This window comes from Athene cunicularia (assembly GCF_003259725.1).
Source record: "Athene cunicularia isolate RWA chromosome 1 unlocalized genomic scaffold, athCun1 chr1_part2, whole genome shotgun sequence".
In the NCBI taxonomy this organism is placed as follows: domain Eukaryota; kingdom Metazoa; phylum Chordata; class Aves; order Strigiformes; family Strigidae; genus Athene; species Athene cunicularia.
Genome location: NW_020799092.1, coordinates 49480379 through 49506989, shown reverse-complemented (window position 1 = coordinate 49506989; position 26611 = coordinate 49480379). Strand labels below are relative to the sequence as shown.

The following is a 26611-nucleotide window of genomic DNA, read 5'->3' as shown; positions in this document are numbered from 1 at the left end:
GAAGTGAAAAAAAATCTTCTTTTGATTAAGTGCTCACTAATAGTGTCATTGTTGCTAAAAACAGAGCTAAAACAGTCCTCTGTTGTTATTAGCAAATATGAGTCACAAGGGAAAATGTTAAAGGCACAACAGTTTTATAGCCCTATGGAGACAGACCAACATTAGTATGTGATATGCAAATAAACTTCTATCTTTCAGCAGTATCTTTTATGTTATATATATTTTACATCTTCTGAAAGTAGATGCTTTTGTTGGTCTTAATGTCAGAAACTTGTCTCTATTGGTCACAGAACATCAAGTAATAGAAGGTCTTGTTATATAGCTGTGATACTGAGAAGAACTTTAGAGTTCTGTAACATTTTCTTCAGATGATCTCAAAGCCCTTTACAAATTATTATGTTTCATGATATCCTGGTAATATAATTTGTTTCCTTTTTATTTACTTGAAGTTTCCTGAGGCCTGTAGAGAGAAATGACTGTTCTCCTAAACAGGCACTCTGAAATTTTCACCTACGTAAAACCCACAGCTGAAATATAATCAGTGTGTCCCCCACAGGACTGTTGCCATGCTCCAGTGGGAGGGTTTTTTGCAGGTGCCTGTCAGCAGAGGTGATGTTACACAGGCTCTGCTCTGCTCTCTTGTTTCCCAGTACTGATTTATTCCCTGGCATGCTGCAGGAAGCTGTTTTGAAGCATATCTGAAAATTATGTGAGGTCACAGACAAGTAGTTTGTCCCTCCAGTAATGATTACATTTGGTGTTATTGACAGTCACACCAAAGACTCATGCAGACAACATAAAGCACTTCTTTTATCCTTCCAGTTAGATAAGTCATTCCTGCAGAATCTCTTGTTATTTAGAAAAAATCAGCTTACAATACTGTGCTTGTTCAGAATGTAGTAAACAATAAATAACTGCAATTCCTGTGCACATATTTTTCTTTATGCTTCTCTCCGTGCTGCCCTTCCCACCATTATCCCCACTAACTCTTCAACACTATAATGCCCAGAGAAGCCTGGAAAAGCAAAGGCAAGTTTCTTTGCAACACCACTGTTTTTCCTCCTCTGGCATGGAGTGTCACTGTTGCCAAAGGGAGCTTTCCACTACAGTGGTGTCTTTTCACCTGCTGCTGCAGGCATCACATGTAGCCATGACTACAGGAATGGTCTCAAGAGTAAGACATGGCAACTCAGCTTAGACACTGACAAGCCTGGTTATAGGTGCAGAGGAACACATGGTAGTTTCCCTCCTGAGGAGCTCTGAATCAGGGGGATGAGGGTAAGTTCCATCATATCAACACTTGAAGCCAAACCGGTTACCTCAGCCTTTACAGCCCTGTGTGGAGGGGCAAGCTTGTCTTCATGTCCCACTTGTGCCTCCTCCAAGTGCCACTCTGTCCTGGGGGGTGGTAGAACAGATGCTGTTTACCAATGACTGCTTATGCTGGATTAACAAAGAACACAGGAAGCTCCTTATTCCTTTGCCAAGGTGGCCGTGGGGGCCGGAGTCATGAAGGATGAATAGAAGGCATGTAAGTGATGGGGTGTGCATGGCAGAGGGCTGCTCAGGGATGGCTGGGGACCGTCAGTGTGATTGCATCAGTGCAGCACTTCCCAGCTCCACCAGCATCCCACCAGCTGTGAGTACGTCTGCTGGTAGTGAGGACGCAAGCAGGGGTTGTGTAGAACAAGGCATTTGGTGCTGAGGAGGTGGTGTCTACATTATACATGTTTCTGGGATTTTTGTTACCGCAGGCTGCCACCCATCTCATTCCTTGGAGTGAAGAGCCACTGATGCTGACCCTGCTCTGAACAGAAACACAGAGGTATACCCACATGAATGTGGCCATGCTGCCTCTAGACTAGCCCTCATATGTGTAACCTAAGTGTTCCAAAAAGGTTTATCCATGGCCAGGCCCTCCTTTCCTTCAGATCCCTTCTGTTAATAAAGCAGCTAATAGTTCCCCATCTCTCAGTGGTAGGCAAGCAGTTGATTGTACAGCACTTAGAGAGTTCAGAAGCGCTGTGGAATATGTCCTAAATATAATTAGTATTTTACAGCTAAGTGTATTACTTTTTTTTAATTTATTAATGATGTTAATCAATATTAACCTGCTGTCCACTAGGGTATTATTATAACATTAGAGTGCACAACTGATTGCCTCTGTCAGTACTTAAAATGTGATTATGCTGAGGCTAAGAAAATTAGAGAGTACAGTAAATAGACCCTATGTTTGTTTCTTCTAAAACGAAGAGGTATCAATGGGCCTGTTCATTATTTTGGGTTATAATTTGCTACTGATACTTAAGAAAAATTACGTATTGGAATTTCAGCCCCATTAACTTATGTGTCTATGAATACAAGCTTGTGTGCATTTGTATGATAATAACATTTGTAATACTGTCAAATAATATTGCATATTTAAAAAAAAACAAACAAACATTGTCTCAAAGGAATTATTAACTATACAGTACAGCACATCTTTTTGGTTTCCAGTCTTGTTTTTCCCCTGATAATTATGTTGAATAATACGTGATTTTTCATTACAAACTGTCCACTAGGGATTATAAAATACACCACATATCTCAGTTAAAGTGGCCATCGTAACCTTAACTATTACATTCCCATTTGCATTTTACTTCTTTAAATTGAGCAACACTTAACATTACATTACAGTGTATTTGTGTGGATCTTAATCTTGATCTCTTAAGTATTCGGGCTTAATGACTCAATTCTTTATTATCTTATTGATAAATAACATGTCTATGGGTAGGTCAGTTGAACAATGCCCTCGTGATTAAAAGCAATAAAGATTACATTTAAGAAGTTGGCATCAAAAGTATGAACTTCTGTGTATCTGGATTCATGTAGTCCAATACTGATTAATCTTTCAGCTATATTCCATTATATATATGCATAATTTGATATAGAAGGGGGTGTGTATATGGTAATAGTATGTATATGAGTCAGAATACTGATTAAGAGGCAGTCTTTGCATCTGGTTATTGACAATCCAGTTAAACTAGTTATTGCTAAGTTACATACTAGTTTTATAAGTTTAAAGGAGACTACGTTTAAAGGAAAAATATTTAAATGGTAAAATTACACAATCACAAATTATGATCAAAGCTTGTTAGTTTAAAACTTGATCTGATGTTTGCTGTCTGCCATTTCTTTACTTTCTGTCCTGTGGATAGGTCATTTAGGAAAAAGAGCTAAAAGCTATAATGAAAAAATCTCAAAGCTATTACTTTTTTATGCTTTCAAGTGCTTGAATTTCACAACTAAACTGTCTCTTTAAACAGAAATTATTATAATTCTGTTTCTAAGATTCAAAAGATGAGAAGCCCAATTAAAAAAAGACTTCTGGTTTATGCGGTGGCAACACATCCTCTCCTTATTCATTATCACAAGGTTTGGGCTCTGTGTTTCCAGAATTGCAACACGGAGCAATTTTAGCCCTGGCCAGAGCCTGCTGGCGCCCCGGGGGAGATTAGAGACATACAGGGCCAGGCTCTGCCTGCCTGGGCTCAGGTCCCCATGCCTTCTCTTCTGCTGCTGCCCCAGCACCGCCCAAGCTGTCTCCTAACAGGGGCTGTTGGCTGTTGTCGATGCTTTCCTCCTGATAGGAATCTAGTCAACATGAAATCATCATGATGATGGTTTAAATGAGACTGGAAATGATTGAAGCAGGGCTGCATTTTACATCCATGGCTAGTCCTCAGAGGGAGAAAAACTTGTCAGGGTCAAGTTTGATTGCTTGATGGGACTATGCGAGATCTAGCTCTCGAGAATTTAGAAATTCACATCTGTGACTTGCTTTGGTTAGTAGAGATACTCAGTGTCATTGTGGTCTGGTGATGTTGTATGAAAGTTTAAAACATTTTTTTTTCCTAAAACTTTATTTACAGTGTGCAGTTGTATGTTGATTTGGTGACTGCCTAGGTAGTTTCTGAATCCTAGGCCGGGTTGTGAAACTAACATAGAATATATGTGTATATTGGCCCCATGTCAGCAGATATATAGAGATATATAGATATATGCAAGTCTGCATGTCAGCAGCTGCTTGATGTTAGGTTTGTCATAAATCTCTAGGTGAGATTCAAAGAAAACTGTTCTAACCAAGAATCTGCTCAGATGGTTTGAAACAACTAAGTTCACAGGACCTCTTTGGAAGCAAGTCCTAGCCTTTGCACATACAACATTAAAAAAATAGTGAGTGTAAACTCCCTTGAGTTTATTTAAAATATGGAAGTTTTGTCATAATTACGGGGAGACACATCTTGGTCGGCTGTTTTGACTCAGCCAATAAACAGTAACAAAATAGTCTACAGGGAGAGGTTTAGAATAAAACTCCTGGGAAATTTTGTTTTGGAAACACTGACACATGTGGTTCCTAAAACACTGTATGCTCCCTGGAACTGGGGTTCTACTGACTGAAGACTGGCATCCTTCTCAGTTTTATCACAGACAAAGAATAACCATTTCTATCTGCACTTAAGGGGTCTCTGACACCATAACCACATTTCCACGTGCCTTTCTGTGGACCAGACATCCCAGAACTAACCAAACTGGACCTGACATCCTTCATGAAGTTTGGTCTGCACTGGCAGGGAAATTTCAGGGATAGGACTCCGGGAATCTTTTCTGTGTCCTCAAAGGCACAGCATGTTCAAGAGATTATTCTGGGTCATTTTGCCTGGCCTGATCCTGCCCTGCGCCACCCTACATGCCCAGTCATCTGGGAGCCAAGTGGTTCTGTATGGGAATCTTGCCAGCTTTGGAGATTTTACTATCTCTAATACAATGCTAAGTTCCATCTCAGACATTTGATATCTATCAACCTCAGTGGCACTGCCCTCATTAACACCATGGATGGATTTGGCCAAATACCTGAGAGTCTGGTGCACATTACATGACAATTCTGATAACATTATAGCTACATATTACCTGAAAGGGTTATTACATGTGATAGTGCCCTCAGAGTACTCTGAGAAACTACAAAATTATTACTTGAGGATTCAGGTTCCCCTGTCATCAATGTGTCTGTGTTGTTTCATACATGAAATAACACATTAAGATGTTAGTGGATATGACAATCTATCCTACTTTCCTCTGGGGACTGGATAATGGCTTATGGATATATTAATCCTTTTGATTTTGGCATATATTGTAATGTGATGGATGTGTGGCATACAACAAAGTTTTTTGCTTGCTGAGATGTTGCAAATAAAAAGAGAAATAAATCCACATAAGATGTGTCCATTTTGAGAGTTCATCTGCAGCCTGGGCATGTTTTCTGTTCTCTGGGCAAAGGTAGGTTTGGGTATTAGGGTGCATGACACTACTGGGGTTTTGGTTGGGGTTTTTCTTAATTGCAGAGATGCTTAAACTTCTGACAGATAAGGAAAGGGACAGATGGGAATGCACTAATTCTGCGACTCCCATCACATAACAACATTATCTTGTAGATAGACTAACACTGTATCCATGATGGCATGCAAATTACTTGACAGATGTGTTATTCAGGAATGGTGCTTCATCTCAATGCTCCTCCCATTGCCAAAAGCTAATATGCTATTTTTAACTACAAAATTGGGTTAAACTTCTGCTGTTCTTATATCATGCAGAGACCTCCCAAACCTTTTTTTAATCCAATCTACTCCATGCTACTTTTGTTGTCACTTTGGTCTTTTTGTTATATGAGCCTGACATGTTGAATTTCTCTGTTCACTGAAATACTGTGTAACAGGAAGCAAGTAAGGAACCAAGTAAAGTTCTTCATATTAACCTATCCTACATGCCTTCCAGGCTGATTTTGATGATAAGCCTGACTCCTTGTTCTTCAACGATGGACAGCGAAGAATTGACTTTGTTTTGGTGTATGAAGATGAAAGCAAAAAAATTACTCATAGGAGAAGTGATCATAAAAAGCAAAAGGTAAGTTATTATCAGTATAAATCTGAATCATTTGTTGGGTGTTAGGAGCAGTTGACAGAAAGGACAGTGCCCTTACCCAGAATGGCAATTGCATTGTCCTGTCCTAGGAGTACTCTTGGGACCTGGGAGACTAAAACCCATCAAGCTGAACAGGGAACAGGAGTGAGCTCAAACCAGCAGAGTGCTGTGTAAATGGGCAGAGCACTGCACATCGTGTCTGTCAGTGTGTGCTGGATGACCTCAGAGCATCCTCCTAGGAGGGAACCCTTCAGGAGATATGAGCAGAAAAATGCTCATATCAGGTTCCCAGTTAGAATTAGACACCATGATATTCAGACTAGGGCCATTTTCTGTACCTGCAGTGATTGAATTAGACCCCTAGTGGACTTTGGTATTAAAATCAGGGTATTCAGAGGAACCTATTGAAGGAGGCAGCTAACCAGGTTCTCCAGATCACAGTTATGAACATAGTTGCCAACATTCTACCAAATAAAGTACGGAAGTTGTTTATGGGAAATAATTGTACGTCACTTTGCCACCAGAATTTCTCTCTGTACTACTCCTTCCCTTGACACTTCAACAGCTTGACCCTCCCTAGAGACCTTGCAAAAAATTTCAGACTCAAGCCATTGACTGCTTGGTGCTCCTTAGCAGCTATGAATGACAATCATAGATTATTTTTAAATATTATTTGTTAATTATTTCAGTAGTTCTATCAGTGGACTACATTAATTATGGCACCCAGGGCCACAAAAACAAAGCCATGTCACTGAGCTATTTTAACTGTGAACTGCCTGAGAAATGTCCATCCACAGGATTATAGCCCCCTTGACGTCTTCCCTCTCCCATCCACCTGCTTGCTGCTCTGACTTCACAACTCTTCATGTTCCAGCAGCAGCCTCTGGTAGAGGCAGGCAAGGCCAAAGCTATCACTGAAAGCAGCTCATATACAAATAATGATTTGCAGTTAGGAAGGAGAAGAGTAGGAGTAAAAAGACCTGTAGCTGAATTGTTTGATAGTCATTACACAGTGTTGTCATTGGCATTAATAGGGGTGATCACAGGATCAGTGATAAAAATTAATTGAAAGAGGTAATTAGAAACAAAAAGCTGCCCCTTTGGAAACAATTGTTTTTACCAATTAGCATTTTACATTTATGTTTGTAATATTTGGTCATTGTCCAAATGTACTTAAAAATATGAGTGTCTTTTCCAAACAGTGATGGAAATTAAATGTGAGAAATGGAGTAGTATTTTTAGTGCAGCATTAATGTTAGGACATTAGCCAGAATGAAACCATGAATAATTAGACCAGGAGACTGTGGGTAATGTGCTAGATGCTTGCAGAAGAAGTTTACCTTCAAAGATCTCAGTCTTACAAAGACCTGCAGCCACACTGAATCTGTGGTGTGCTGAGGAAGAGGAAGCAGGCTACCTACGTGCAACAGATGTAAGAATGAGACAAATGATCAGATAAGGTTGAAGACTGAGTGTCTGGGAGGCAGCTCTGTGGAAGAGGCCCTCATGGTCTTTGTGGACAGCAAGCGGAACAAGAGCCAGCTTGTGACCTGGCAGCAAAGTGGCCAACAAAGGCTGTATGGGGACAGAAGCATGGCCAGGAGATTGAGGCACGCAACTGGGGTGATATGGATGTTTCAGAAGGAAACTCAAAACAGTGATGATTGATAGCAATTTTCAGAGCCAGGATCTCCATGGACAGGGAGAATCTGAAGCTGTAGAGGCACTGTGGAAGGCATAGACAAGAATTTTGATACTGGGAACACATAAGGTGCTGAAAGGGAAGTAGAAAGCTTAGGAAGAGACAAAGATGAGGAAGTGGCAGTTACAGAGGAATTCCAAGGACAAGAACAAAGGATACAAGTGGGATGACACTGAGCTGGAGAACTAATGAAAAAATCCACAAATCAGACAAAGCGTTACACATCGGGTAAAATATCAGAGGGGACTGAAATGTTGAGGAAGGAGAAGAGGGCATGAGGAGAGGATTTTCTTCAATGAGTCTGTCACATAAGCTGAAATGAGTCACAAGGTCATAACCAAATTCCTGGGATGCAACTCAGAAGTACTTGCTCCCTCTCTCTAATGACTCACATACGGATGTCATTGGTTTAGAAACATGTTTCGTGCATCTACTGTTGGAGGAACAGCCTTTTTAAATGTGAATAGATGTAAGCTTTCTAACTTTTTAAGGTGGGATAGGTGCAGGTCACCTCCAAGCACACCAACACTTTAGTCATCTCAAAGACAGAGAGGTTCTTTGTCTCACTTGAGTTCACTTGCTAATGCAAGTGGAGGAAGCTGTATGTGCAGCAAATCTTTATTCCCCAAGCAAATACTGTGCAGGAATTGGCAGCATTGGTAACATTTTTCCTCCTGTACCACCTCCCATGCGGGATGTGGGATGCTGCCTCGGGACCTACCTCAAAGTCATACTAGGAGTAAAAGGAGAGAAACTGAGAAATAACATATAAATATGAATAGAATATTTGAAAATAAGAAACAAAGCACATATAACTTACATCTCAGATGGAAATGAAGATGACATTTATGGTACAGTTTTGCATCCTTGGATTTCCAGGGAGATAATTCTATTTTAGCCTGCCACAGTTCCCAGAATGGTGTGGGGATGTTGCTGCACAAGATTCATACAGGTTTCATCAGTGCTGGCGTAAAACCTACTTGATAGCTTGTCTTTACCGACACCATTGTTTATTTGGTTGTTTTTTTTTTTCTGGGACAAATAACTTCTACCCTTGTGATGAAATACAACAAAAATGAGTATTGCCATTTACTATCAACTTTAAATACTGCATACATTACTGCCTGTCTCTGATCAATGATCAACTGAAAATGCCAAATTTTATAAGCAGTATCTTGTGTAATTCAAGGTGCTTTAAGCCTGAATAGGTTCTCTGCTCATGGTACTCTTTCTTTGACTCCCCTGACAGTTTTATAGTGCTATTATCCAGAGCTTTATTGTTCACAGAATTTGGAAACTCCAGCTTATTCAAGAATAGCAGCTGCAGATAAGTCTGTTCTTGTAGGGTGAAATCCTCACCTCTCCGAGGTCAGCAGCAAGGTCTCCAGTGGCCATGTACCATGTTACAGGTCTGTGAAATGTAGGAACCAGGAGTGTAGCCACTGGGACAAATTCTGTCTGATGTGCACAGCATCCCACCTGATTGCATAATGTGGAAGTTGGGGTAAAATTTAAATTATTAGTGGACATCTATAGATCTACATTTCTGAAGTGAAAAGCTTTGGGTGCTGCTGGGTGGTTTTGTATGATACTGAGGGTAGAGGAATCCCCAAATGCTTATGGAATTTAGTCAAAAGGATTTGAAAATCAGACCTCAACCTAGGTATCCAATTTACTGGATTCAGAGAAATGGGGCACACATCCATCTATTCTGCTGCAGCAAAAGAGGAATCGGGTCCTGGGACCATCGTTATATTTTATTTTAATGGCTTTCTGTCCTTTTTCAAAAGACCTGCATGACTGTAACTGAGAAAATGACCCAGCATTCACTTATATTAATTACCATTTTTCTTGGGAAAACATCTCAGAGGACAGAAGGAAATAACTTAACTAAAAACATGAGGGTGATTTGAATAGAAGGAACAAAAATATGGGATTCTGGAGCTCTTGAAGATGTGCAGTGGTGCTGTGCTTCCCTCATTTTCATGTGTTTCTGAAATCTGGTTTAAAGGAGGCAAAGTCAAATTAATGAAATGACATCCTCATGAAGTTTCTAACATAATTTACAGATCCAAAAGTTAGCACATAACGTTTATATAGGCAACTCAGTTTGAACTCCAGACCTTTATAAGTTGGCATACAATTAATTTTGCAAGCACTAGCAAAAATAAAACTGTCAGGAGCAGATTCCAGGAACTGTACCTTGCAAGCAATTGAAATTCCTGCCCAAAGCATGCTTTTTTAAACATACAATTTATGTACACTATTTGTCAGGATATGTTACCATCAGAATAGAAATTAAATATCACCAGTCTTTCCAGGAATGCTCAAAAATGCCAGTTTTATCTGTTGGGGTCCTCAAGGAGCTCATTGTTGAAAGTTAAAGGGTCAGTGCCAGAAAGGTGAATTCAAAATAAATTGATGCAGAATGTCATTCTAGTCCATCTGCTTCTCCCCAACAGAAATAAACAGAAAGACTGTCAGTAATTTAAATAGGAATGTGGGCAAAACCTTCATTTCCATCCATTAAGTAATCTGTCCTTCACAGAAATGGACAGATTTTTTTTTTTTTTTTTCAAATTAAGTGAAAACTATAATTCACAGACAATATTACATACATCTTTTTTTTTTTAAGTACGGTCTCACAGAGAACTTCATCAGGTCTGGATAATTTTGTCTTCATAAGCAAACAATGAACAGTTCCTGCCTCTAGACTTGTTTACTTTAGATAAAATAAAATAAATTTTAAAAAGCTTGGATAACTTTTCAAGATCTAATTGTACTTCTCCTGTTGTTTAGCATGTGTCATACCTGCAGTGAGAGAACAATACTTGGATTTACAGAAAGAAGGGTACCTCAGTCCCATTTTATGCAGTGATTTGTGGCAGTAGAGGATTGCAGGCTCTACATGCCTACGGCGTGCTCAGCTGACCTGCCCAAGAGGTCTGTAACAGGGATGAAAGGGACCTTTGACAGTGGGAGGAGGGTGACCACACCTGCCCTGGTCTATGCTGGATGCATTGGTTTTGAAGCAGGAGCTCACTGAAATCTCTGTTCCTGAGGCAACCCCAAACCCAAATTTTACTTCACTGCCTAATGGATGGAAGGATGACAGAAGGATGGGAAGACGAATGGAAGGAGGGAGTTATTCTGAAGTTACTGCATATATTCAAAGGACCAGAAACAGGTGTTTCCAAACAGGGTGACTAGACACCACTGTTGAGAGCAGGGCTAGATTGCAGAATTGCCAGTCCCATGTGGTCATGAATCAGGTTTCAGAAAATCACAAGGCTGGCTTAAAATCAGAGGCTATCTCAGAAAATATGTACTTGGAGTTCTTTGGGTTTACTTTTTTTGTGTTGGCCTTTATAACATATTCTGCTTCACATTTTTATAAGTATCTTCAAACATAAGGAAAAGAAGCTTACAGAAGCAGAGCTTCTCAATCAATTTCCTGATGCTGACAGCTGGGACTTTCAGGAAAGCTTCCAAATGCCATCATAGAAACTGAGAGTTGGCAGCTAATATTGATAGTGTGATCCTCTCCACTCCCTTTAGCTGATTTCCGTGGGGGAGGCTTTGGGCCCCATGTTCTCTCTCTTATTGACTGTGATTTATCTGTTGCTGTCGCATAAGGCAGAGGTGGCTATTCAAGCACTCCTTCCTTGTTAGGATTTTTCCCCTGAAGCCACATGGATATTGCTGTGGGGAACTTTTCTCTTTGCACAAAAGAAATTGTGAAATGATATGAGTTGTCATTTTTCTGTCACTGTAATCAAAGCACGTGCTTCCTACCATTTACAAAACACTAAGAGAAAAACTGCTAGTGGTCTGCTACCAATTTCCAGACCAACAATCTTGCTAGTCTCTCAGCTTGGCAAAACAATCACCCGACACTGAAAGCATTATGGTGAAAAAGCAGCTCCCAAGAGCTAACCCTTCTACATGCCTGTAATACTTGGCATTTACTTATACTGTGCTTTCACTTTCTTAAGATTGTATATAACTATGCATCCCACAGTCTCTTAGTCTATTGGTTAGCCATTCAATCTTCAAAATCTATGTCAGCATGTTAAAACAGCAGCATTACCATGATTGCATTATTATTAAAACTTAAGCTTGCAGGTAGCTGAGCAACATGACAGATACTAAAATAAACTTTGGATAGTGTCCACCTTCCAGCCTTATAAGCTATCATATATTTATACTGTATTCCCTAATCAATGCAAAACTACTGTAGACTCCTCTAGGTAGAAGTCTAGCTCCTCCATAGATCATCGTATCCATAATTCAATCATTTATATAAAATAGCAAAGCCCCTAATTAGCAAAGCCTCCCGGGGCCTTTGTTTCTCACTACTTGCATTAATGCATTATTAGAAACTTTAATATTGTCAACATTACTCTAAGATTTTGAGGGCAAAATTAATTTGGGGAACTCCTTGCCATAATAAATTATTAAAGCAATCTGAAGAAAAAAAAAATTAGACTTCCACAAATGAGAATTGCCCTACATCCATCTTTGTGCTATTTAGGAACAAATTAAACAAGTATTTATCCCTCTGCCTTTTCTATTTGCTGAAACAAACCAAAACTCAGGTTGAAATATTTTCATGATTCAGTATTCACCTTACAAAGAACCACATGAATATGGAAGAAGCAAAGAGGTAGGATGAAATGGAAGAGGAGTTAATAGTGGAGTAACAAACTCCTGTGTTGTGTAATACATATATTAATGATCTGGTAAGGGGATTGAATTATGATATAACAAAAATTGCAGAGGAAATCATTATGTAGTTTACTCAGAAGCCAAGATGACTGTGAATCTTTAGCTTTGAAGGAGAATGGAGAGCACTATTACCTTTGAAATGCTGAAAATGCAAGGAAATACATTACTGCAAGGAAAAAACTCATTCACATTTGGGATTCTAAGTTAGCACTGTTAATACAAGGAAGAAAATTAGATGTCATAGAAAACAGCTATATTAACTGTTGTCTTCAGGTTCAGCTACCATCAAAATTCTAGATAATGGAAAGTATTAGATATATACAATATGTTATAAATGTGCATAGTACATATATATATATACACAATGTTATATACACAATTAAAAATATAAAGAACATTCTACTGTCACCAATAAGCAAGTGGATTAATGGGACATGGAGAGATACCTCCATGAAGAGTGCTATCAAAGTTCGGGATCGTGGTTTTATCCTGAGAAAAGAGAGGAATAAGGAAAAATGTAGTAAGTATTGATGAAGGAAGACAACAAATTGAAAGATCTGACTTTTCCTGTCCCTAACCTGAGAAGAAGGTGATATTCACTGGAATAAAAGGCAGAAAACCCAAAACAGATAAAATAAATACCTTTTAACAAATTATGAAATTAGTCCATCGTGACTGTTGTCACACGCAGGTGCTGCAGCTGAGAACTAACAAAGTGCAAATGGGGTAGGCTATTAATTCCAAGACTTGCTAGAGTTTGGGTAAAATATTTTTTTTTCTGCTTTGGGGACTTACAACAGTCTTTAAATATTAAAGAACTGAATTAAACTTATGTGGAGATACAACTGGCCTGTTCCTGTGGAAATGCTGAAGATTTTTGCCTTTTTTGCTGAAGCATCTGGTTTTTGCCCCCTAGACTAAGAGGTCTTGGGTCTAGTCCTGAAGACCACTTTCCATGTACCTATCAAAGCTCCCAAGATTTTATCTAAAAGGTCATTCATTGACTCTGGTCCTTCACAGTAGCAACAGGCCTGGATCTTAAGCATAGGTCTTAAGGCAGTTAGTCTGGCTATAGAGAACCAAGCCACAAAAAACATTGGGCCATTCTTCTTTTAAGTTCCTATAGTGGTAGGTGCAGAATCCTTAGAATACAGGGCATATAAACAACCAAAAACTGGTCAGTGACTTGAAAGCAATCTGGAAGTAAGAAAGAAGTTATCACCAAGTCACTCTGAAAACCTCGGTACATGCCTAGCCTAGCCTGGTTCAGGAATAAAGCCATCAGTCCCCAGTGCATTAATGTCATGTCTTTCTGACAAACTGCTCACAGAAGCCTCCCCCCATCCCCAGCTGCCTACAGCTGCCCCCCTTACCCGTGCTGATATTTTGACATGCAGTCTGTAGGCCAGGTAGAGCTGGCTACCCTTGACTTACATTTAAAAATAGCTCATTGGGAAATAGCCAGTTGATGCTGATAGCTTTTACATTTTATTTTTTCACATGGAGTTTCAAAATTTCTTACAAATCCCTTATGGAGTTGTATATTTTGTTTATATAGTTGTATATTTTGTTTTCTGAGAGGAGAGGGTCTTCTTGTCTCTGGGTGTTTGGCAGTGGGGAGAAGTGTTTGTGTGTGGAGAAGCAAATTCAAGAAATTCAAGATTGCAAAGACATTCCAGATTTTTTGTAACTCACCACCTGCCAAGTGTTGGTAACTATGAAGTGAAATGAAAATGAACCATGAATTTAATCTTTGCCATGAAAAACTTGTGTCCTTCTGGGGACACTGAAAGCTCCTAGAATAACACCACTGACTCTACAAGTGCTACAGCTCTCAGCTTCTTCCTTTGGGGATGCTCAGCCATGGACTGAAATGTAGAGGGCTGTTTGAACAACTGTGTGAACTCATATGGTTCTTGTGAAAGAAGAATTAAGTTACAGGTTACTGGTAGGGAAGTGGAATGGAAGCCCTTGTCATGCAGACTTTTTAAAGAGCAGATCAATGCGGGGAGGGAGGCTGCCATCAGTAGTTCGATTAGTGTCTGAATGTGAAGGGGATTACAAGTTTCAGGGGTAATTGCTCTCAAAATTCAAAATTTGGGGCACATTTTTACCTCTGTAATGTACCAGCAACTGAGAGGGTGAATTCTCCACAATTGCATTTGAGGCTAATATTGCACGTAAGACCAAAAATCCTGAGCAGGATTAGTAGGTAAGACTGACCTATCACCACAGTGGCTTCAAGTGGGCTATAGAGATAACCACCCAGTGATTCTTCATTTTGGGTGGCAATTCCATTCTTTTATGCATACGTATTTTTGAATTTTTGAAACAGATGTCTTACAGTGTTCAATACTTTTTAACAGAGAAAGAGACAAGTATATGAATCAAACCTGATAAACAATGGCTTGCAACTTGAAGCAACAAGATCGGTGAGTGCTTTTCGCTGTGTGAATGGCTGTGTCTGAGAGCAAAGCTGTCCCTATGAGAACAAGGAAACTGGATATATTAATTTACTATAACATTTCTCTCAGGAGAAAAAGATCCACCTTTTTTTTCTGTCAGAAGTGTCTCTGTGATCTGATGTGAATTCTTTTAAGCTTTGTGTACGTTCCTTCCTCTGCAAAATGAAAGATGGGAAGCTAAGAGATACATAGGTCGTGTTTGCTCAGCACTCGGAAGATTAAAATTACTCATTATACTCTGAGGAGAGGTTCTCCTCCTCTGGCTGTGTAGGATGTATGGGAAGCCAGTGGGTGTCCAGGGCAGAACGCCTCTGCCAGAAGAGCAGCACAGGGCTCCTGCATGTCACCCTGCTTCTCACAAGGCCTGTTGTGGTGCAAGTGGTTATATCTATCAAACTTTGTGTATCTTTGGGCTGCAGTGTCTCCTGCGGGCAGTTCAAGAACACTGTGATAATGCATACCAGCTGCTGGAGGTGCTCTCTTTTGCATGGAGGGTTAGAGCCCCTCAGAGCCCCTTTTCTCCTTGCCCTACAGGGCTGCAGCACTCCATCTGGGTCTCGCTATCCAGGACAACACTTTCAGTCTAAATTTGTTGTTGTTTGGTAATCCACAGTGAGCTCCAGAAAAGGTTGCTTTGCCCCTACCTCCCAAATTAGTCACAGAATCCATGACATCACAGTATTTATTTGATTTCTGCTGAGAGGATTCCTGCTGTATGTCCAAGGATATAGTCTGGCTTTTCACATTCCACTTGCTGGAAGTCTGACATGGCCCTCTTGCTATACTTACATGTTGCAGTTTTCAGTAGTTCTGCCATGATCATGACTGAAAAACTTTTGAAACTGGAACTCTCCCTGGGCTAGACCAGATATCTGACCAATGTTCCTGAGCCAGTGAGCTGCATAATGTAATTTTATGTGTATGAGGCTCATTAATGAAGGGCATCAATAGAAGGTCTTCAGGCGATGTGTAGACAGGAGACAAGAGTGGCTGTCATTGTACCCACTGCATACTGGTGCTGATTTGGGCATGCAACTGGGAGCAAGTGTGCCCCATGCTGTCTTTCTCAGCAGTCTCAGCTGATTTCCCTTTCTCTCTCCCTATTCTCCCTATGAAGCTGGGAATTCATGTTGCCCAGGAGCACCCATGGCTGTCTAGCCTGCTTCCATCGAGTCACGTCACCCTGAGATTGTACTTGAGCTGCTGGGGTGTCATTGACAGCTCCAAAGCCACAGCTGCCCTGCCGGGATGCATGTACAAACACTTCTAATGAACCCGTATGGGGAAGCGTTGTTAAACTTAAATTGCTTTCTAAAATACTTTGCAGAGATGTAAACATTAAGCATTAAGAGAACATTTGGCTGTCTTTTTTTATATGCCTTTATATGCCTGAGTGTTTCCACCTCATGTCAGTGCTTTTACAGAAGCTAATAATATTTTACTAAGATGGACAATGAACACGACTTTTAGTACGTCATTTAGGAGCTGTAAAGAGAAAGAAAATTCTGGATAGTTTAAAAAGTGTTATGAAAAGTTCTTTGCTTTCATTTTCTTACACACATATTTTTAATATTCTTTCATTTCAGGTTTTGGATGAAAAACTTATTTTTGTGAAAGTGCATGCACCTTGGGAAGTGCTGTGCACATACGCTGAGGTTATGCACATCAAATTGCCTCTGCAACCCAATGACCTGAAAACCCGAGACTCAGCTTTCAACTGGTTTAGCAAATTCTTCAGAGTGAATGAAAATATCATCAAACCTGAGCAAGAGTTTTTCACTGCCCCTTTTCAAATGGAACATTTGTCCAACTTTTATATACAAGACAAAGTCACATTTTTCAATCCTGCAACTAGAAGCCGAATTGTAAGTCTGTGGAGTTTTTCTAGCATTTAATCTTAAAAAGAAAAGATTCCTTTAATCAAATCAGTGCAATTAACTTCATGAAAGCATCCTGAAAAATAAGAAGTTTTGGGGATGCAATAATCCTGTGTCATTTATGAAACAACCTGGACAATCCAGAAGGAAAACATTCCCTGCATTTGTCCCATTTCTGTTCCACCTGAATTTAAAGGAGGGATTTGAATGGTTCCTATACCCTGTGCAATTAATTTTGTCTGCACTGTTTACCCTTTTCTAACTCTTTTATATGCTAAGGCAGGTATAGCTGTGTATGATTACTTTCAGGTTGCAAGAGACACAAAAATATTTTATAAATTTCAGGTTCATTTTATCCTGTCCCGCGTGGAATACGCAACCAAAAACAATGTGAAGAAGTTTGGCATTAACAAATTACTGGACACTGGAATCTACAAAGCAGCATTTCCCCTGCATGATGTAAGTCCAGTGTTTGTAACTAAAATGTATTTCTAAATAGAGGTCTCAACTACATCTGTGGGGTTTATATCAGAAGATACAAGCTCTGTTTATTGCCTTTACTTCTCAGCTGGTTATTATATCCACACAGTAGAATAGGACATAATTTGGCTAAAGATATTTTCTTCCAAAGTAGTGTTGGTTAAAATTGTAGGTCCATAACTGAAAAACAATATATTTCATTTAGGAGGTATTAAACTTGGATTCTCTGGGAGATGTAGTTCAGTAAAGTGCCTGGCCTGAGTGATAGTTCCCATGACACACTGTATCATCAGTTCTAAATCAATTTTAATATTGTCCCTTTTTTTAGTATTCAATTTTTAAGTATTAAAATTCCTATCAAATACCATCATTGTTAATAAAGATGTAGACTACAAATCTCATTTTAGGATGCATGGCAGTCTCACACAGTGAGAAACATTCCCACAGTTCCCAAACTTTGTGACATACATGCAGGGAAACTTGGGTTTCTGCAGGAAGGCTCTGTCCAGCCAGTCCGACACCTCCCAGGTGAGGTCAGAGTCATGCAGTCAATGTCAGTGATGTCAGAGCCAAGCTTAACTGGCTTTAATTTTTCACCTTGCAATAATAAGAAATCCAGGTTTTGTAGCTACACTTCTGAAACTTTTAAAATTATATAATTTAAAGAATAAAGTTATACTGAAAATTGCTTTGCATACAAAGGCTAGCAATAGCAGAGAAAAAGAAAATTAAGAAGAAAAAAATCAGATTTCGTAGAACTTGACTAAGGAAAAACTCCATGTGAGGCTGCAAATGGGATACAGTAAACAAAGACTGAGGGCTGATTTTCTGCATTATATCTATTATATACCCATCCCCCCCACACCTCCTCTATATCAGAACCACCGTTCTGTGTCCAAGGTGTGTTCTGTTTAGAAGACAATAAGAACATGGGAGGTCAGGAATGGTAACTGCTTCGGCTGTGTGGACTCTGCTTAAAATATTCAGAAGGTCTCCAAGAATTTCAAGGAAATCTTTAAGGCAGAATCAAGATAGATCATATTTCTTGTAAGTAACCCAAGGCTTTACAGGATAGAATTAATATCATCGTGACTATCCATTTTTAAGTTTTCCTTTTAAAGATTTAAAACCTGCCTTGCAGGCTATTTCTGTCATGGCATGGGGAATTTGGACTCAGTATGCCTGGTAATTAATGACTGTCTTTTTATACAATTAAAATTATACATCACAGCTACACTGAAAATCAAAAGTAGCCTATAGATTTCTACAAATGTCACTTGTCTTGTGCATCACAGATAGATGTGGATGGATAGATAGAATGGAAAATTCCCTCAAATAAAATAGGCTTTATTGAAATAGTTTTCCAGATAACCTGGTAAAAAACACAGGGTTTATCTCCATGTGAACTCTCTTTTAAATTTAAAACAGAGACTAGAAGCCCTGAATTTATCCCTGAGACTTTCCAGCCCTCATTCCAGTACAATATTATTTTGAAGCAAAGCATGTTAGCGTGTTAGAGCTACTTAAAATCAATTTTAATTTAGTCCTGTGCTCTAATTAGAATGAATCCTTTTCTATTTTCTGTGCCTAAGTGCCAAGACACTGACATGTGCTTAGATTTAAGTTCATAATGAGCCTCAGTTATTTTCAGCTCACAAGTGTAAAGCATTTGCTTTAGTATTCAGTGCCTATCTGACAGCCTTCTATCCTGAATCCTGGTGCACTCCCAGAGCTGCCTTCTTGCTCCTTTTCTGGCTTGCAGTGAGGCTGGGCAAAAAGGCTATTCCAGGCTCTGGCTTCACGTCATAATGTCTGTAGAGATAAGAGCTGATTTGTGCTGGTTAGATTAATAGCATCTTCTTCTCATGCTCTTTCTGTTTTGCAGTCTAGTTTTAGGCACATGTCAACTGATCCCAACTGCCCAAGTGAACGATATCTTCTCTACAGAGAATGGGCTCATCCCAAAAACATTTTCAAACTGCAACCCCTGGATTTCATCAGGTTGGTGTGACTGGGCCTAGACTAATGCAGAGGGAACTAGGAATTTGCATAACAGGTCTGGTTTGGGGGATGTCAAAGAAACAGAGCTCAGTTCTGACAGCAGATACATACACCTGTGTCAGCTGATACATGGGAGCATTCTTTGAGCTTGGTTTCATAAGCCAATTCATGAAAAGGCAACCACTTAAAATTCTTTGTGAGCTATGATCTTTCTCTCTTTTCCCTTTTTTTTCCTCCCCTTTCTATCCTCTTATAAAAGTATAAAAGGTGGTGATAGAAATACCCAACTGCAATACTCCTGCAATCCCAAAGTTCTAAACAGAGGAATATGACAATAAGAGTTGGCACAAAATGTGTGAAATTAAGAGCCATTTGAAACAGAAATGTGAATTTACTGGCATTTCAGAAAAAAAACCCAACAACTTTTCCCCTCCACAGGAAGTACTATGGAGAGAAAATTGGAATCTACTTTGCTTGGCTGGGCTTTTACACTAATATGCTGATCGTGGCTGCAGTGGTAGGAGCTGGCTGTTTTTTGTATGGATGCCTGACAAAGAACAACTGCACATGGAGGTACCTGATCAGGCCTATTTTAATATAATGTGTGATTTTGATCAGTCCCCCAGAGAGGGGGAATATACAGGGTTTGAAAGGCACTGCATAATAAAAGAGGCAAAATGAAAGGGCCTGAGAACAACGGTTGTGGATTTGAAGGTAAAGGCATAAAATATGAGATAAGAAAAGTAATGGATGTACATGGGCCAGTACAGTAATAGACATCTGACAATTTGTTATTTTATCATTTTATTTATATTTTGCACTAGGTTCACCACACCTACTACAGAAACACAGAGAAAAGAGTGACAATCAGAAGTCAATACAAATTGCTCTAACACATAATTTTCACTGTGGTAATCCTTAAAGGAGTTATCCAAAGACCTTGATAAAACCCCCAAAATTTCTTTCCTCTATTTTGAGAGAATAGAGGAAAAGCAACAGCACAGGGAGCTTCAGCTGACCAGGCTACGTTGGGAGGACAGTCATAGCCATGACAAAATCCAACCATGGCACAACAACCCAGGAAAAAGTGCCTGGGTCATTGTGCCAAATCATCTACAGGCCATTACACAGTATACCCCCTTCTGGAAGGGTGTTTATGTCTATAAAACATTCTGAAGGGCGGTTCCAGAGCTCCACTCCTGTGGTCATTTTATACCCATTTAGCATTATGCCAGTATTATAATTTAGTGAAATAGCTGATGTCCCTTCCTGGTGTTATACCCCACTGATGTATTTATAGACAGCAATTACATCATCTTTCAACCTCCACCATACTAGGTTAGTATGTACTAGTTATATGGCAACTCTTTTGCAATGTCTTAGGAGACAGTTCTTGCAATTCCTTGAATCACCTTAACAGCCCCCCTCTGCATGTTTTCCAATCTGACCCTAGGTAGACATTTTGGTTCTGCAGCTATTCCTTGCTCTGGTAGGCAGTGGTCCTCTTCCTTCTCCCCTTGGACTTGCTATGATAGCAGGTGTGAGCATGCAGGTGTGAGTTACCTATTGAAGGGTATGAGATCTTTGATGAGTCATTATATTTTTAATATGAGCAGTTTTGTGAATTTACCACCACATACAAAGGATGGAAATTATTTTCCTCCTATGTCATCCATTTTTGAAATGAGGACTAAGAATGGAAATGGGGATGTGTTGCCAGGGCAGCGGGGGGGAATTCTTGAGAGCAGATCACTGGTAAATTATTTCTCAGTTCCCTGAGATTATTGCATTGTCCCCATATGCAAAAAAAAAGGACTAAAGAATTTAGTGCTGGTGAGTGACTGACTAGTTTTGTTTTTAGCCAAGAAGTATGTGATCCCAACATAGGAGGTAATATCATAATGTGCCCTCAGTGTGATAAAGTATGTACCTACTGGAACCTCACCATCACTTGTGAATCGTCCAAGGTAACTACATTTACAGTTTATAGACACACTATTGATCTTTAGTTGCATTCTCTCTACTACTACGTATAAAATGATGTTCCTCCACTAATGTCCTGCAGAATTGCTAGAACTGTGCAAATAGTTGTTCCTTTTGATACAACTGAACTTTGAAAAGTAAAAACAACACTAATTCCTCCAATTTGATCCAAGATGGAAAAAAATGGTTGTTTTATTTTAGATAGCTGCCAAATATTTGATACAGGACTAAAGTGGGTTTTAATGAAACTCTTTGGTTTCATTTGGGGCTACTTCTTTCTTTTTTTTTTGGGGGGGGGGGGAAAGATTCAATTATTAAAGTCTTGATTCAGTAGCTCTGAATCAGTTTTGCTAAGGAAATGTTTAAAGCATGTCTTGACATTTCTAAGTTCTGCCCCCTTCCTCTCAAAAGAAGTTATCTGAATCCATGCCTTGAATTTGACCTGTGTTGTCAAGGAGGAGACGGGCAGAAGGAGAGGCTGACATTGGCCACGACAGAGGCTGTGACACAGCCATGTCCTCTTAGCCATGACACAGCCAGACAGTAGCTGTGAGTTCCTGTCTAGAGACTCACAAGTCTGAGTTACTAAGAGGATCCTCGCTTTCTTTCTCCATTACCTTTTCACACTAGGCTAATGTTAACATTTTATCATTCCTTTCCATAGATTCAGTCACTCCCAAAATCGCAGTTTTTCAGCTATTCGTCAAAAATATATTGCTCAGCTTTAATGTGTTGCTTCGGCGCACTTAAAGGGTAAAAGATACAAGAATACAGGGAAAGGCTATGATGGAAAGAAAAGTCAAATTGTGACCACAGAAGTATCTTCTCAGAATGTATTTTTACAAGCTATCTTGATTTGTTGTCGTCCTGCTCATGAGAACCAGATGTGTCCATTGCCTTTTTGTGGTTGTATTAAAAATACATAACTCTATATTGAGTTCCCAGAGCAGAAGCGCTGTTTTTCCTCTTCCTATGCAACAGATGGAAGGAAGTTTGGTAGCATACCATTTTACTACCCTCTTGCTGCATATTTGGCCTATATTTTTAATTCTGGGCTTTGCATTTATTTTTCTTAATTTAATGGAGGGTGGTGTACATTGACAGAATTTGAGTAAATTCTATAATAAAGATTGTTTATTAAACTACATAAAAGCTAAAAATCAATATGTTCAGTAAGCAGCTTCTGTTCTAGGTTAGTGTAGAAGAAAAACTATGGTCGATTATATTTTAAGCCTTTTTTTTTTTTTTTTTTCCATTTTTTCCAGAAACTCTGTATATTTGATAGCTTTGGAACACTGGTGTTTGCAGTATTTATGGGAATATGGGGTAAGTTAATTTCAACAACTGCGGTTTGTCATCTAATTTTGGCCAAGCCTCCAGCATCAGCCAAGAAAACATGGATAAATTTGCAATGACTTCATTTTCTAGCACTCAGGAATTCACCAGTAGGTTGTTCCATAGAAGATACATATATGCACAGGAGCTCTTTTTTAGCATCCTCAAAAAATAAAAAATTGTAGAACTTAAAAAGTTGGTATTCAGTGTCTGTTTTGTTTTGACTTGGAGAAAAGTCCCAAAGAAGTGATTAGAACTGCCTCATGTTCATCCAGCAGGAGCCAGCCACATGCTTAAGTATATCTGACAGAGGAGCTCTTTTTTTTCCAGAGTTTTGGAGCTGCCTGTGCCTATTAACAGCTGCGTGACTGTGCAAGGCTATTGAAAAATAGTCATTTATTGTATTTCCCAGGAATTTTTTCCTCCTGTCTTTATTGAGGAAACCGATTGTAAAAAGTGTAGTAGTTCCAAGCACTAGATTTATCTTTTAGCAGAGAAAATGTATCTGAAACCAGGATCTTTCCCATGGGTGAAACCATTTGATGATGTATGTAAGGGATTAGGCAAGGTTTATTTTCCCAGAAACAGTTTTGTTTTTTCATATTAACCACTTTGTTAACTGTTCTTTATTGCACTGTCGTATCCAGAAATGACCAAAGTAAGTTATACGTTAGGTCTATATACAGGGTACTGTAGAGAAAATAACTCATGTAACATTTTGAATTCATATGTAGGCTAACAAGAAAACATAATTTGCTTTCTTTGTAAAACATCTTGTATTTTTATTATCCTATGATGACTTAAAGTGCTTCAAAATAGCTACTGCTTTAAGAAATATAAGATGAAACATATCATTTTGATAATAATATTTATTTCAAAATATACACTAAAATCAAAAGACGATCAGGAAATTCTCTAAATAAAAGAAAATTGGAAGTCTGATACTATTGTAATCTTCTCCTGACATCTGAATAGTGAATTTACTTGCAATTTTCTTTCCAATTAAAATTGTATTTCCTGTTTTGAAAAATTATTCCAAGACTAATAATTACAAAAGTTAAGTTTCCTAGTTATAGAGATGTCTGCAGAGTCTATTAGTAGTCTTATCATAAGTCCACTATATAAAGAGGTGAATTGTATTACAGAAATTCAGTGAAAATTGTACTGGATCCAAATGACCCATGGTCCTGGTACAATTCCAGATGTAATTTTCATCTTGCTCTAATACTTTTGTAGACATCCTGGTTCAAAACAATCAAAAGAATCTTAGATTTTTAGATATATTATTGCATCATTATCATCAATACACTTTTTAATACCTGTGGGGTTTTTTTAGTATATTCCCTTCAAAGATCTCAAAGCACAATAAAACAACAGGGAATTTGGCCTCAGGAATTAACCCTCTATACATTAGTGCTCTAGACCAGTGCTTCTACCACTTCTCCTGTGATGGCAAGACTAGTTGGCAAAGTTCCTGAAGAAGAAGATTCCACTTAATTTGCTGCCATCACTGGATCCCCTCCCTGAACAAGATCAGTTAAACAAAGAAATATTCTTCAACTAAGGCATTTCTCTTCAGTTCTTGGTGACACAGAATACCTGGGTCATACTGAATGGCAGTGTTGAGGGACGTGTGACAGGGGACACCACAAGGTGGAATTAGCACTTGGATCTCCTGATTCTGAAATTTCCTTTGTTTCCATGGTTTAAAAATGCTGTTTCAAAATAAAAGGAAAATGTCAAATCCAGAAGTAGCTCCTTCCCTGTTCTGAAAGACATAGCTTGGCTGCTGGTTTATTTTAGCTAGCAGAAATTTTCTTTGTATTGGGGCTGAGAGAGCTGTCCCCATGTTATGTGCCCTTCTTTTGCTATTAGCACAGAGGCAATCACAGCAGGAGGCCCTGCACTGCTGGATTCACCACCAGCAGCTGGATTTGCAGCTGGAGTAGCCTGTGTAGCCTGTAGCTTCCTGTGATTTGGGTTGGGCAGCAGTTCGAGGTTCATGGAAGACTAATCTCCTTGCTCTTCAGGAGAATGCACATGTGATCATCTGGCCAACTTGCCTTTGTGCTTCTAAGCATGAAGTAGCAGAGAAGTCCTGGTGAAAGAGGCCCCTGGATAATCAGGGAGGAGGGTTTGCTGGGATTTTGCCTGTGTGCAGATGCCAAGTCATCTCACAGCCCAGCCCATGAAGTTTTCTGGTTTTTAAATGCTTTGGTTTGGGGTTTATTGACTACACCTGATTTTGGAAATAACCTTTAATGTTTGGACTTGTAACTGCGTGCCACTGATGTTTCATCATTCAGAATGAGGAGCCAAGCTAATAAAACCCCCCACACTTTGATAGTTAATTACTCCCAGACAGTGGGAGTAATGAGGAGTGCAGTGATGGGATACTAACTCCTCCTGGAGGTCGTACTGCAGAGCCACACCACTCATTTAATCTGAGGATGCACTGTTTTCAGTAATAAAGCAACTGGATGTACTGGGTAGCATGGTACTGACACCCATCATCCTGAGCTCCTCCCAGTCTTCTCAGCTGGGTCCGCCATTGCCTCTTCTGCCAGATCTACCTGCATAATGTCTCAGGACAAGGTAATGAATTTGGCTGGATTCATGTCTAGCCAGTAACACTTAGACATCTCTAGCTGCTACCCCACTGCTTCCAGTTGTTAAGAACCCAGTCTAGGGAAACTGCTGGCCCAGCCCAGAGTTTCTAAGATCCATGCCATGCAGAAGGAGCTGCAGCCCCTTCGGATTTGTGCTAGCAGAGGAAGAAAGACAGATGTGTTTAAGCAGCTTTACCCGAACCATCATTGCTTCTTGTAGTTTGCAAACTGTTAATTTATCCACACAAAAATTGCAGACTGAATGAACATGAGCTTTTCCCTGTGGCAATTCTTGGCATACTGACTTTTTCTCTTCTAGAAGTCCTGCACTCTCTATTTTGTCTTTACCTATCCAACCAGCTTGCTTTCTTATACATCCTATGATAAACTTTTTCTAAAGCAGTCTGTAATATGAAATCCAAAGTGCTCATATTCTAGCCTTAGTCAGAAAGCAAATAAATGTATATATGCATTCTTTAACATGTGCTTACACCACCATTTACCTCAGGTTTCTATTATTAAAGTACCTATGTATCCAAAGCGATAATTACATAAAGGAGTAGATCTGGTTATTTTCACCATTATATTAGCCAATAAGGGTTTTATTCCATGTCTGTAGAAATCTATATGGAAAACTGAGCCGCGTGTTATAGCCCAGGGGGTCAAGCAGTGTCCAATACTCACATGGTATTGCTCATTTTGTCTATCTTCTGCATAGTTACTTTGTTTTTGGAGTTCTGGAAGCGACGGCAGGCTGAACTAGAGTATGAATGGGACACAGTTGAGTACTTAGAGCAAGAAGAACAAGTTCGTCCAGAATATGAAGCTCAGTGCACTCATGTGGTAATGAATGAAATTACACAGGTAAGGAATATTTTGGCTACTGGTGATGTTGTGAGAGGACAATATGAAAATGGTTAATCTGGTCTGGAGCTGTATAAATCAGCAGTGCTTCAAGGAGAGTTGATAAACCAGCCTGGAAACAGTGAACTTAGAAAGTACAGATGCATGGGAGGGAATTTATATCTAACCATAGGTGCCGTAAAGTAGTTGGCTGTTTGAGGAGCTTGCACTGCTAAGGTTCCTGTCTCATAAATAAACAGAAGTAGGCATTGTCCCCAGCTTAGGAGACTAAGTGTACTTTATTAAATCCCCGGGAAATGATTGAGTGTTGCTGCCAGAGGCCAAGATCGTAGGCCATTTGCTATCTTTGCCTAAGAATGCACCAGGAAAAAAGGGTGAAATAGAGAGAAAGATGTTACATTATATATCATGCCAAGACTCTTTTTAACCAAAGATGTTTCTGTTTGAAACATGTGTAAATAGGTATTGTTGCTAAATGCATGTGGATGCAACTATGATTAATAACAGCAAGCTCACAGGGACAAGGATTATCCTCATTTCGATTAAATAGAATTCATATTTATGAAGATGTTAATTTAGATCTCTATTTATTATACATTTTGTGTAGCT

The 26611-nt window shown here is 39.3% G+C and overlaps 1 protein-coding gene across 1 annotated transcript in view; it reads left to right on the top strand.

Moving 5' to 3' along the window:
• ANO6 (anoctamin 6) overlaps positions 1-26611 on the top strand; it is a 50145-nt gene that overhangs the window by 4454 nt on the left and 19080 nt on the right. The window contains exons 3-11 of the mRNA XM_026867984.1: positions 5812-5940; positions 14755-14820; positions 16440-16718; positions 17076-17189; positions 19096-19211; positions 19650-19784; positions 21073-21178; positions 22460-22520; positions 25857-26002. Of these exons, the coding sequence (XP_026723785.1) occupies positions 5812-5940; positions 14755-14820; positions 16440-16718; positions 17076-17189; positions 19096-19211; positions 19650-19784; positions 21073-21178; positions 22460-22520; positions 25857-26002 (1152 nt within the window). The remainder of the gene's footprint in view (positions 1-5811; positions 5941-14754; positions 14821-16439; positions 16719-17075; positions 17190-19095; positions 19212-19649; positions 19785-21072; positions 21179-22459; positions 22521-25856; positions 26003-26611) is intronic.